Consider the following 13,726-nt stretch of genomic DNA (forward strand, 5'->3'; position numbering starts at 1 on the left):
CACACACAGAGCTGCTGTCAGACAGAGCTGCTCACAGACAGAGCTGCTGTCAGACAGAGCTGTTGTCGGACAGAGCTGCTGTCGGACAGAGCTGCTGTCGGACAGAGCTGCTCATAGACAGAGCTGCTGTCGGACAGAGCTGCTGTCGGACAGAGCTGCTGTCGGACAGAGCTGTTGTAGGACAGAACTGCTCATAGACAGAGCTGCTCAAAGACAGAGCTGCTGTCGAGCAGAGCAGCTGTCAGGCAGATATCTCACAGATAGAGCTGCTGTCAGACAGAGCAGCTGTCAGGCAGATATCTCACAGACAGAGCTGCTCACAGACAGAGCTGCTGTCGGACAGAGCTGCTCACAGACAGAGCTGCTGTCAGACAGAGCTGCTGTCGGGCAGAGCTGCTCACACACAGAGCTGCTGTCAGACAGAGCTGCTCACAGACAGAGCTGCTGTCAGACAGAGCTGTTGTCGGACAGAGCTGCTGTCGGACAGAGCTGCTGTCGGACAGAGCTGCTCATAGACAGAGCTGCTGTCGGACAGAGCTGCTGTCGGACAGAGCTGCTGTCGGACAGAGCTGCTGTCGGACAGAGCTGTTGTAGGACAGAACTGCTCATAGACAGAGCTGCTCAAAGACAGAGCTGCTGTCGGACAGAGCTGCTGTCGGACAGAGCTGCTCATAGACAGAGCTGCTGTCAGACAGAGCTGCTGTCAGACAGAGCTGCTGTCAGGCAGATATCTCACAGACAGAGCTGCTCATAGACAGAGCTGCTGTCAGGCAGAGCTGCTCTCAGACCTACAGCCCCTATGTACAGTGAATGCGGAGGGTGTTTGAAGTCAAAATGTTCATCTGATGTGGGGCACATAAAACTGTCTGTCTGAACAGTGTTTTTTGAAGATCCGTTGGTTCTGTCTGAGTAGTGCTGCAGTTATTATCACACACGTTCCACTCAGCAACATGAATAAAGTTTTTTTTTAATGATAGTTTGATTCGGTTCCCAACCTGATAAAGGCCGTGATCGAGGAGGACGATCTCTGTCTTCTTGCTTTGGGGACACTTTCGAACCAACACGTTTCCTGGATGCGGGTCGCAGTGGACAAAGCCGTGGACAAAGATCATTTCACTGTATATCTTGCCCAGGTTCTCTGAGATCTGTTGTGAACACAACAGAAATGATCATTGGAAAAAAAAAAAATTCAAAATATATTTTATAAAAACTACTTCAGAATTTAGTGACATTCTGGTGAGAAAGGGTTCATCAGTCCTCATCAGAGGCTGCAGTCGCCATCTTCAAAATAACAGTAATTTTACACTGAACAAAAATATAAATACAACACTTGTGTTTTTGCTCCCATTTTTCATGAGTTGAACTCAAAGATCTAAAACTTTTTTGTATATAGAAAACGTTTTTGATTTTGGCCTTTTATTGTGGCCAGCCTAAGGCACATCTGTATCAGCTGATCAAGATGCTGATCATGCTGTCGAATCAGCATCTTGATCAGTCACACCTGTGAGGTGGGATGGATTATCTCGGCAAAGTGCTCACTAACACAGATTTAGACAGATTTGTGAACAATATTTGAGAGAAATTGGTCTTTTGTGTGTATAGAAAATGTTTTAGATCTTTGAGTTCAGATCATGAAAAATGGGAGCAAAAACTAAAGTGTTGTGTTTATATTTAGATGCTGAAGCAGCCAGGTCAGGTCAATGTGTCGCTGCATTCAACAAATTACAGAACAGTCCTGGATCCTGAAGGCAACCAGACAGCTTCTCAAATATAACCCTCTGTGTGCCACAGACGTGTGAAATGGGCGTGTCCTCGACCTTCTTCAGCCACTGGGGTCCTGAACACTGAGGCACCTGTGTGCTGGATCATCACCAGAGAACCACACCACGACTAAAAGTCAACACTAAAAATAACTTCGAGACCAAGTTGCTCAAACATTAACTGATCTTTTTTGCACTTTTTAGCCCATTTCATTCACTGACAGACAGTCCAAACTACACCTATTTGGAATAATTCAAATAATTGGAGCATTTTTAAATGTGGACCGCTATCTGACTACAGCTGCCATCAGATGTTTTGTGTAGGACATGATGGACTGAGGCTGGCTTGTATAAGTACTGTTTAGTCCATTTACGTGGTACCAACTGCCATATTTTCCGCAGTATAAGTTGCACCTTTTTCTGTGTTATGAGCTCTTTAATTTGAGATTTTTGTGCATTGTTTCAATTTATTTTAATTTATATAGCACCAAATCACAACAAAGTTGCCTCAGGGAGCTTCACACAGGTGAGGTCTAACTTTACCAACCAACCAGGGCCCGCAAACTTGTGAATTTTCAGTATGTGAGTCTCCCAGAAGTATAAGTCACAGGGCCTCCCAAACTAGCAAAAAAAAAAAAAAAAAAAAGGCAAAAAAAAAAATGATTTATACTCTGGAAAATGCAGCAGGACAAAATTGACTCCTGGCTCATGGAACATTTGGCAAATTTAAGAAAACAGTCAGATATACGTATGACTGGATTTCATACATGAAGCTACGAGGATACAAAGTCTGTCAAATCCCTACAGATAGGTGTCAAACATTTGGCCACCCTGGGACGTAGGGACTTGTCCATCTGGCCCACAGACTAATACATGCGGTGGAACTGTCCATGAGGGATTCGGAGTTCAGCCGCCGCTTCTTTGTATTTGTTGTATCAAAAGCAGTCAGCTGAGGTGGTTTGGGTATCTGGTCATCTTCATAGGGAGGTCTTCCAGGCATGTCCAACTGGGACAAGGCCCTGGGGAACACCCAGGACACGCTCGAGGGACTCTCAGGTCTTTGGGAATGCCTTGGGAAAGTGTGGGCTGAGCTGCTCAATTTACTGCAAATGTGACCCAAACCAGAAAACAGGAGACAATAAATGGATGAAAGGAAAATCTGAGTTATTTCCGGCTGACCGTTAAAACTTCCAGTAGGTAAAACCATGTAGGGATCATTTTTCACAATAAACCTCTTTGTTTCCACTCCAGCTCTGCTGGTGGTCTTCTGGACAAAGCAGTCATGTTCCCCATCAGCTCTGACCTACAGTATCTACTCCTCACTCCAGAGTTTAAATGGACCTCTGCTTCCCACTGTTTCTGGGTGTGTCAAGATGGCGCCGTCGCAAGAGCAAGAGCTCACTTGTGAGCTGTGTGTTTTATGTTGTTTTTATTCCTTTTTTGGAACACTTGCCACTGTCACGTATGATTGTGAATTACTTATTCAGATCGGGGATAAAGTTGGTGGCCTATCCCATGTAATCCCTGAACTGAGGTGTGCTGACTTTAATGTTTGCCCCATGTGAGGCTACAAGGGCCAAGAGTCAAGTCAGGGAAGCCGAGAGCAGAGCGAGGGGACCGGGCGGAGCTAACGCCGTGTACGCCGCCGACCTGAGCTCCACGATGGGGACACCTACAGCCATCAGCGTAGGAAGCGTAAGCACAGGGGAAAGCGAGGAGGTCTGCTCGTTAAACTCCGCGGATGCCCCTGCAAAGTCCCGCTGCCGTCTATTTATTTGGCGAACGTCCAGTCTCTGCCAAACAAGATGGATGACCTGCTGAGCCGCATCCAGACCCAGCGCGAGGCCAGAGATTGCTCCGTGTACTGCCGGTCGGAGACATGGCTCTGCAGTGAGGTGCCAGACTCTGCCATTCAGCCGCCAGGCTTCTCTATTTACCGCTCCGACAGAGTGAGAGAACGCAACGGGAAGTCAAAAGGAGGAAGTGTGTGTTTTTTTTATTAATGAACGCTGGTGCACGGACACTGTTATAATGAATCAAACTTGCACAGCTAACCTGGAGTGCCTTGTCATCAAATGTCGCCCCTTTTATCTCCCCCGAGAGTTCTCTGTAATGTTTTTATGCGCTGTCTACATTCATCCACGGGCTGACACTTCTGATGCTCTTAGTGATTTGAGTGACATCATACATACTTATGATAACTCTCACCCAAACTCAGTGATTATTGTTGCTGGGGACTTTAATAAAAGTAACTTTAAAACGGTCTCACCTAACTATTGTCAGCATGTGAAACCCCCCACAAGGGGGGCACATATTTTAGACCACTGTTACAGTAACGTTAAATCAGCTTATAAGTTCCTACTTAGACCCCCCTTCGGCAAGTCAGATCACTCCTCCATTCTTCTGCTTCCTTCATACATTCAGAGGAGTAGACAACTGAAGCCAATAACCCGCACTGTACAGTGTTGGACCAGGGACAGTGAGGTTCAACTCCAAGGCTGCTTTGATGCGACAGATTGGTCTGTCCTCCAGTCAGAGGATCTGGACGAATACTGCGATGCTATTATTGGATATATTAATTTTTGCATCGATATATGTGTCTCGCAGAGGGTTATCACACATCATCCTAGTCAGAAACCTTGGATCAATGCTGATGTGAGACAAAAATTAAAGGAGCGTGCTGAGGCTTTTAAATCTGGTGACCATGCTGCTTGCAAGCAAGCCAGATACTCTTTGGAGCGGTCTATTAGAGCCGTAAAACGCTCCTGGGGTGACAAAATGGAAGGTTACCTCAATGCAGATGACCCACATCTAATGTGGGAGGGACTGAATGCTGCAACCACATGGAAACCTAAAGGAGTGAACATTACTGACTTTGATCCCTCATTGCCAAATGATCTTAATCAGTTTTATTGTAGATTTGAAACTGGGAACACTGAGCCTGTTGTCTTTTCATTTGAGCAGAGTGGACTTACCATCACTCTGGAAGAAGTCCAAAGGGTTTTGTCCAGGACCAAGGTGAGGAAGGCCCCTGGACCGGACAGAATCCCACCCCGGGTGCTCAAACTGTGTGCACAGCAACTAGCTCCTGTTTTAACTTGTCACTGCGGTACTGTACTGTCCCTTTATCTTTTAAAAAGTCAGACATAATACCAGTACCTAAGAAGATGCCTGTGACCTGTTTTAATGACTATCGGCCTGTGGCCTTAACCTCTGTTTTAATGAAGACTTTTGAGCGTCTGGTGTTGGACTATATTAAAAGTCAAATACCAGTGTCTGTGGACCCGCTCCAATTTGCTTACAGACGCAACAGGAGTGTTGAAGATGCCATCTCCTTCACGCTGAACTCTGTGTACAAGCACTTGGATAAAGGAAAATCTTATGTCCGTATGCTTTTTATAGACTACAGCTCTGCTTTTAATTCTCTTGTTCCAGTGCAGCTCATTCACAAATTGAAAACTCTTGGCTTATGTGATGCCATTTGCAAGTGGATTTTAAACTTTTTAACTGGTAGACCACCAAGGTTTAAAATTAACAACTGTTTTTCAAATGTACTTCTTGTGAATACAGGTTCTCTGCAAAGATGTATTCTAAGTCCTCTGCTCTACACTTTGTACACATATGATTGTGTTGCGTCTTTTCCCAATATGATCATCAAATATGCAGATGATACTACTATTATTGGTCTTGTTAATTCAGATGGTGATGACTCTATCGGTCAGAGGTTCAGTATTTGTTCCAGTGGAGTGAACAAAATCATTTAGTTCTTAATACTTCCAAAACAAATGAACTGATTATTGATTTTGGGAAAAGCAATGTTCACTTTCCTATTATTATTAACAACACAGAGGTACAGAGGGTTGACAGTGTGAAATTTCTTGGTGTGACCCTTTCTAATGATTTGAGCTGGCATGCTAACACTCAAGCTATTGCCAAAAAGTCCAGACAGCGGCTCTATTTTCTACGTAAACTTAAGGAGTTTACTCTAAATAAGCACATTCTTTTAGGACGCCATCAGGACAGGAGTGAACAACGGTGGACAGAGGGACAACTTCAGGACACGAGCTGGTGGTAACCTTCTGATAACGTTCTCACAGATTCAACAGAGACAGGAACACACGCCAACGCCTCCCCACCACACCCAGAACAGGGACGTGACCAATGGCCTCCTCCACTCAATCAATCAATCAATCAACTTTTTTCTTGTATAGCGCCAAATCACAACAAACAGTGCCACAGAACAAGGACCTGAACGATTTATTCAGCATGCACGAACAAAATCTCTCATTTAAAACAGCTAACTGATCATCTGCAGAGGAATGGTCTATTTGAAGAGTTTCAGTCAGGTTTTAGAATTCATCATAGTACAGAAACAGCATTAGTGAAGGTTACAAATGATCTTCTTATGGCCTCAGACAGTGGACTCATCTCTGTGCTTGTCCTGTTAGACCTCAGTGCTGCTTTTGATACTGTTGACCATAAAATTTTATTACAGAGATTAGAGCATGCCATAGGTATTAAAGGCACTGCGCTGCGGTGGTTTGAATCATATTTGTCTAATAGATTACAATTTGTTCATGTAAATGGGGAATCTTCTTCACAGACTAAGGTTAATTATGGAGTTCCACAAGGTTCTGTGCTAGGACCAATTTTATTCACTTTATACATGCTTCCCTTAGGCAGTATTATTAGAAAGCATTGCTTAATTTTTCATTGTTACGCAGATGATACCCAGCTTTATCTATCCATGAAGCCAGAGGACACACACCAATTAGTTAAACTGCAGGATTGTCTTACAGACATAAAGACATGGATGACCTCTAATTTCCTGCTTTTAAATTCAGATAAAACTGAAGTTATTGTACTTGGCCCCACAAATCTTAGAAACATGGTGTCTAACCAGATCCTTACTGTGGATGGCATTACCCTGACCTCTAGTAATACTGTGAGAAATCTTGGAGTCATTTTTGATCAGGATATGTCATTCAAAGTGCATATTAAACAAATATGTAGGACTGCTTTTTTGCATTTACGCAATATCTCTAAAATTAGAAAGGTCTTGTCTCAGAGTGATGCTGAAAAACTAATTCATGCATTTATTTCCTCTAGGCTGGACTATTGTAATTCATTATTATCAGGTTGTCCTAAAAGTTCCCTGAAAAGCCTTCAGTTAATTCAAAATGCTGAAGCTAGAGTACTGACGGGGACTAGAAGGAGAGAGCATATCTCACCCATATTGGCCTCTCTTCACTGGCTTCCTGTTAATTCTAGAATAGAATTTAAAATTCTTCTTCTTACTTATAAGGTTTTGAATAATCAGGTCCCATCTTATCTTAGGGACCTCATAGTACCATATCACCCCAATAGAGCGCTTCGCTCTCAGACTGCAGGCTTACTTGTAGTTCCTAGGGTTTGTAAGAGTAGAATGGGAGGCAGAGCCTTCAGCTTTCAGGCTCCTCTCCTGTGGAACCAGCGTCCAATTCAGATCAGGGAGACAGACACCCTCTCTACTTTTAAGATTAGGCTTAAAACTTTCCTTTTTGCTAAAGCTTATAGTTAGGGCTGGATCAGGTGACCCTGAACCATCCCTTAGTTATGCTGCTATAGACGTAGACTGCTGAGGGGTTCCCATGATGCACTGTTTCTTTCTCTTTTTGCTCTGTATGCACCACTCTGCATTTAATCATTAGTGATTGATCTCTGCTCCCCTCCACAGCATGTCTTTTTCCTGGTTCTCTCCCTCAGCCCCAACCAGTCCCAGCAGAAGACTGCCCCTCCCTGAGCCTGGTTCTGCTGGAGGTTTCTTCCTGTTAAAAGGGAGTTTTTCCTTCCCACTGTCGCCAAGTGCTTGCTCACAGGGGGTCGTTTTGACCGTTGGGGTTTTTACGTAATCATTGTATGGCTTTTGCCTTACAATATAAAGCGCCTTGGGGCAACTGTTGTGATTTGGCGCTATATAAATAAAATTAATTTGATTTGATTTACAAAACAAGTCAAGAGAAAACAAAATTGTGGGCAGAAGAAGAGGCTTCTAAAGGCCCACCACGTACATCAGGTTCTACGCACAAACACAAAATACACACGAAAAACAAATACCAGTCAGTAATGTAACGCAGTGAAACAAAGTAATACGACGGACAAACAAACAAAAAAATACGCACGAAAAACAAATACCAGTCAGTAATGTAACGCAGTGAAACAAAGTAATACGACGGACAAACAAACAAAAAAATACGCACGAAAAACAAATACCAGTCAGTAATGTAACGCAGTGAAACAAAGTAATACGACGGACAAACAAACAAAAAAATACGCACGAAAAACAAATACCAGTCAGTAATGTAACGCAGTGAAACAAAGTAATACGACGGACAGACGAACAAAAAAATACGCACGAAAAACAAATACGTCAGTAATGTAACGCAGTGAAACAAAGTAATACGACGGACAGACGAACAAACAAATACGCACGAAAAACAAATACCAGTCAGTAATGTAACGCAGTGAAACAAAGTCATACGACGGACAGACGAACAAAAAAATACGCACGAAAAACAAATACCAGTCAGTAATGTAACGCAGTGAAACAAAGTCATACGACGGACAGACAAACAAAAAAATACGCACGAAAAACAAATACCAGTCAGTAATGTAACGCAGTGAAACAAAGTCATACGACGGACAGACAAACAAAAAAATACGCACGAAAAACAAATACCAGTCAGTAATGTAACGCAGTGAAACAAAGTCATACGACGGACAGACGAACAAAAAAATACGCACGAAAAACAAATACCAGTCAGTAATGTAACGCAGTGAAACAAAGTCATACGACGGACAGACGAACAAAAAAATACGCATGAAAAACAAATACCAGTCAGTAATGTAACGCAGTGAAACAAAGTCATACGACGGACAGACGAACAAAAAAATACACACGAAAAACAAATACCAGTCAGTAATGTAACGCAGTGAAACAAAGTCATACGACGGACAGACGAACAAAAAAATACACACGAAAAACAAATACCAGTCAGTAACGTAACGCAGTGAAACAAAGTAATACGACGGACAGACGAACAAAAAAATACACACGAGAAACAAATACCAGTCAGTAATGTAACGCAGTGAAACAAAGTCATACGACGGACAAACAAACCAAAAAATACACACGAAAAACAAATACCAGTCAGTAATGTAACGCAGTGAAACAAAGTCATACAACGGACAGACGAACAAAAAAATACACACGAAAAAAAAATACCAGTCAGTAATGTAACGCAGTGAAACAAAGTAATACAATGGACAAACAAACAAAAAATAGCCACAAAGGCAATTTACTTAATTATTCAAACTATAACAAGTTAATAAATTGTGTTTATACAGTCTTTTAAAACAAGCCAATGTACTACATACTTTAATACAATCTAAACAATCATTCCACACTCTAACACCCTTTATGGAAACACAATGACCTTTAGCAGTAGTTCAAATCTTTCTTTTATCAAACACCAAAGTTCAACACAAATTATAACTGAACTCTCTCATTTTAAACAGCTCCTGGACATGATGAGGCAAGAGTCCACTTTTAACTTTATACATTATCTGTATTGTAAAATAATCAACCAAGTCATAAAATTTCAAAAACTGAAGATGAACAAACAGTGAATTTGTTGGTTCCTTACCACTGTTGCTCTGGGGGTTAGTAAGGTTAGACCTTACTTGTGTGAAGCGCTTTGAGGCAACTCTGTTGTGATTTGGCGCTATATAAATGAAAATAAATTGAAAAATAAATTGAAATTGATCATGAAATGGTTTTTTACTTTTCACTCTTATAGCTTTTTTTGGTAACAGAAATAATGGATCAGTTATTTGTTTTATATATATTTCCCCAAACTTCAATGTAGTAAGTTGTATAAGGGACAAGTAATGAGTGATACAATGAAACCAACAGATGTTGGGGGAGAAAGTAATGTACTTTGTACAAGACAGCAGTAAATTTTGATATTTTAGACTCAACATGTTTTACATGAGTTTTCCAACTGAGCTTATCATCAACAAAAACAAAGAAATTTTAGTTTGAGATACAATTTCAATTTCAACACCATTCAACAATAATTTACTGCTTAAATTTCTAGACTTATTTCCAAATATAATGCACTTAGCTTTACCGAAATGAAGTGATAATTTATTGGCATCAAACCAATATTTAAATTTTTCCAGTTCCCTCTCCACCAAGTCCAAGAGCTGTCTCAAATTATCCCTGCTACCAAACACAGTTGTATCATCAGCAAACAAAATACAACTCAAAAACTTATAAACCAAACCTATATCATTAATATACAACAAAAATAATGGCCTGAGGACTGACCCCTGGGGCACCCCACATGTAATCCTCAAAAATTCCGATTTTATCCCACCAAGATGAACACACTGATATCTATTACGTAAATAACTAGCTATCCAGTTAAAGGCCAGTCCTCTAATAGCATACAGTAGTGTTCAGAATAATAGTAGTGCTATGTGACTAAAAAGATTAATCCAGGTTTTGAGTATATTTCTTATTGTTACATGGGAAACAAGGTACCAGTAGATTCAGTAGATTCTCACAAATCCAACAAGACCAAGCATTCATGATATGCACACTCTTAAGGCTATGAAATTGGGCTATTAGTAAAAAAAGTAGAAAAGGGGGTGTTCACAATAATAGTAGCATCTGCTGTTGACGCTACAAACTCAAAACTATTATGTTCAAACTGCTTTTTTAGCAATCCTGTGAATCACTAAATTAGTATTTAGTTGTATAACCACAGTTTTTCATGATTTCTTCACATCTGCGAGGCATTAATTTTGTTGGTTTGGAAACAAGATTTTGCTGGTTTACTAGTGTGCTTGGGGTCATTGTCTTGTTGAAACATCCATTTCAAGGGCATGTCCTCTTCAGCATAAGGCAACATGACCTCTTCAAGTATTTTGACATATCCAAACTGATCCATGATACCTGGTATGCGATATATAGGCCCAACACCATAGTAGGAGAAACATGCCCATATCATGATGCTTGCACCACCATGCTTCACTGTCTTCACTGTGAACTGTGGCTTGAATTCAGAGTTTGGGGGTCGTCTCACAAACTGTCTGTGGCCCTTGGATCCAAAAAGAACAATTTTACTCTCATCAGTCCACAAAATATTCCTCCATTTCTCTTTAGGCCAGTTGATGTGTTCTTTGGCAAATTGTAACCTCTTCTGCACGTCTTTTATTTAACAAAGGGACTTTGCGGGGATTCTTGCAAATAAATTAGCTTCACACAGGCGTCTTCTAACTGTCACAGCACTTACAGGTAACTCCAGACTGTCTTTGATCATCCTGGAGCTGATCAATGGGTGAGCCTTTGCCATTCTGGTTATTCTTCTATCCATTTTAATGGTTATTTTCCGTTTTCTTCCACGCGTCTCTGGTTTTTTTTTGTCCATTTTAAAGCATTGGAGATCACTGTAGATCAAACTACGCTGTTCTTCTGAACAATGTCTTGAACGTCCCATTTTCCTCAGGCTTTCAAAGAGAAAAGCATGTTCAACAGGTGCTGGCTTCATCCTTAAATAGGGAACACCTGATTCACACCTGTTTGGACGAACTCACTGACTGAATGCCACACTACTATTATTGTGAACACCCCCTTTTCTACTTTTTTTACTAATAGCCCAATTTCATAGCCTTAAGAGTGTGCATATCATGAATGCTTGGTCTTGTTGGATTTGTGAGAATCTACTGAATCTACTGGTACCTTGTTTCCCATGTAACAATAAGAAATATACTCAAAACCTGGATTAATCTTTTTAGTCACATAGCACTACTATTATTCTGAACACTACTGTACATCTGTAATTTTTTCCAATAATACGGTATGATCAATAGTATCAAATACTTTCTGTAAATCAAAAAACCCCAACAGTGTATTGCTTCTTCTCTATTGCATTTATAACTTGTTCCACAAAGTCTATTAAAGCCAAAGAAGTTGTTTGATTTTTTTCTGAAACCATACTGCTGTTCATTAATATATGATGTTTTGCTATAAAATCGTTCAACCTCTTTACAAATATATTTTCCAATATTTTTCAAGACTTTTTTTTTCTAATATTTATTTCATTCATTTAAAAGAAAAAAAACAAAACAAAACAGAAAAGCAGAAATAACAAAACATTACAAACCGCTGAATGAAAAGGAGCAGATTGGAAGAACAAGTCTTATATTTTCTGCCCCTTTTTTACAATACAGTCTTGCAATATCAAGCATCATTAATCGACATAATTGTAACAGATTACATTTCTATGACTTTGTCACATGCCACCAACTTATTTCATAATCTTAACCATTATGTAGAAGATTACATCCCTAACAGATTACATTTTAAACTTTTTTTTTTTAATTTTCATCTGTTTCTCGAATAAACATTGAATCCAGAATTTTATTAATTAATTTACAGTTGTCCATAGAACACTTTGCCGTAGTTACAATTGAGTTTGATCAATTTTTACCAACATTAACAAAATAATCATTAAATAATCAGCAATAATTTTATTTCCTTTTACAATTTTGTCAGAGTCTATATAAAAGTAAGATAGATAATCTTTAACAACTTTTTTCTTTTTAATGATTTCGCTTAAGAGCTTCCAGGTTCCCCTGATATTAGTTTTCTTTTTCTCAAACAAGTCGCAGTAATACTGCTTCTTACACAATCGCATAATGTTTGTTAATTTATTTTTATATGTCTTATATTTCCTTTTGGCTTCAGTAGTTCCAAATTTTAGAAACTGCTTATACAAAAGATTTTTCTTTTTACATGCATTCAGGAGTCCCTTTGTTACCCAAGGTTTATCAGTCCTTTGTGTATCTCCAGTTTTTGACACCCACGGACAATGTTTATCATACAGATCAGATACAATAGAAATAAATGATTCATATGATCATCAACATCATCACAATAAATTTCACACCACTTTTGGTGCAATAAATCCCTTCTGAGGTTCTCAATATTGACATTGGTTATTTTCCTAATAAAATTTACAGTTTTTGTTTGGTGCATGCTGTCCACTGATGAATGAAAAGCTACAAAAACCAGCAAGTGATCACTGACATCAGAAATAAGTATTCCACCTGTTATATGATACGATACACTTTACTGTCCCTTCCGGGAAATTTGTCTTGGACTCCAAGAGCTGCACAAATAAATATATATTCCCTACAATAGCATTTGTTAATATGTTGTCAATGAGTGTTGATGTGTTCCTAGTTATCCTGGTTGGATGTGTGATCACAGGATATATACCCATACAAAAAATAGTTTATAGATTCAGTTATTTGTAATTGACCATAAGGGTTTAAAAAAAATCAATATTAAAGTCTCCACAGACAAACAAAAGCTTGTTATTATTAATTGTGTTGTACATGTCAGTCAGTCTATCCGCAAAAGTATTGATATCTGATCCTGGAGCTCTATAAACACAGCTTATAATTATATATTTTTTACATTTAATTTCAACTGTAACACATTCCATGATATTATCCAAGGAGAATGACATACTTTGTATAATTTCACATTGGTGATTAGAACTTACATAAAGTGCCACAACATCACCTCATTTATTCTTCCTGTTTATTGCAAAAAAGTCATATCCCTCAAGCTGAACATCATCCTCCAGCTCCTCTCTCAACCAAGTCTCAGTAATAACTATAACTGAAAATTGCTTGTTAGATATTCTTAAATAGTCCTGAATTTTAGAGAAATTTGTAAGGAGACTTCTACTTTTAAAATATATAATAGAAAAAGTCCCATTTATCAAAGAGTAACCCTTCAATTTCTCTTCAGTGAAATATTTAGAATTTTGAATAATATTTTCACGAAAAAAAAACAATCTGGGTCAATATTATTTTCAAGGTTATGAAAACTGTGTTCAGTATCTTCA

General features: G+C 39.5%; 1 protein-coding gene across 2 annotated transcripts in view; it reads right to left on the reverse strand.

Annotated features, from left to right (window-relative positions):
* adck1 (aarF domain containing kinase 1) overlaps positions 1-13,726 on the reverse strand; it is a 53,658-nt gene that overhangs the window by 11,960 nt on the left and 27,972 nt on the right. For both annotated transcript variants that reach the window (XM_034159630.1, XM_034159628.1), the window contains one exon: positions 996-1,145. In XM_034159630.1, the coding sequence (XP_034015521.1) occupies positions 996-1,145 (150 nt within the window). The remainder of the gene's footprint in view (positions 1-995; positions 1,146-13,726) is intronic.

Source organism: Thalassophryne amazonica, chromosome 19 (genome assembly GCF_902500255.1).
Source record: "Thalassophryne amazonica chromosome 19, fThaAma1.1, whole genome shotgun sequence".
Taxonomy (NCBI): Eukaryota; Metazoa; Chordata; class Actinopteri; order Batrachoidiformes; family Batrachoididae; genus Thalassophryne; species Thalassophryne amazonica.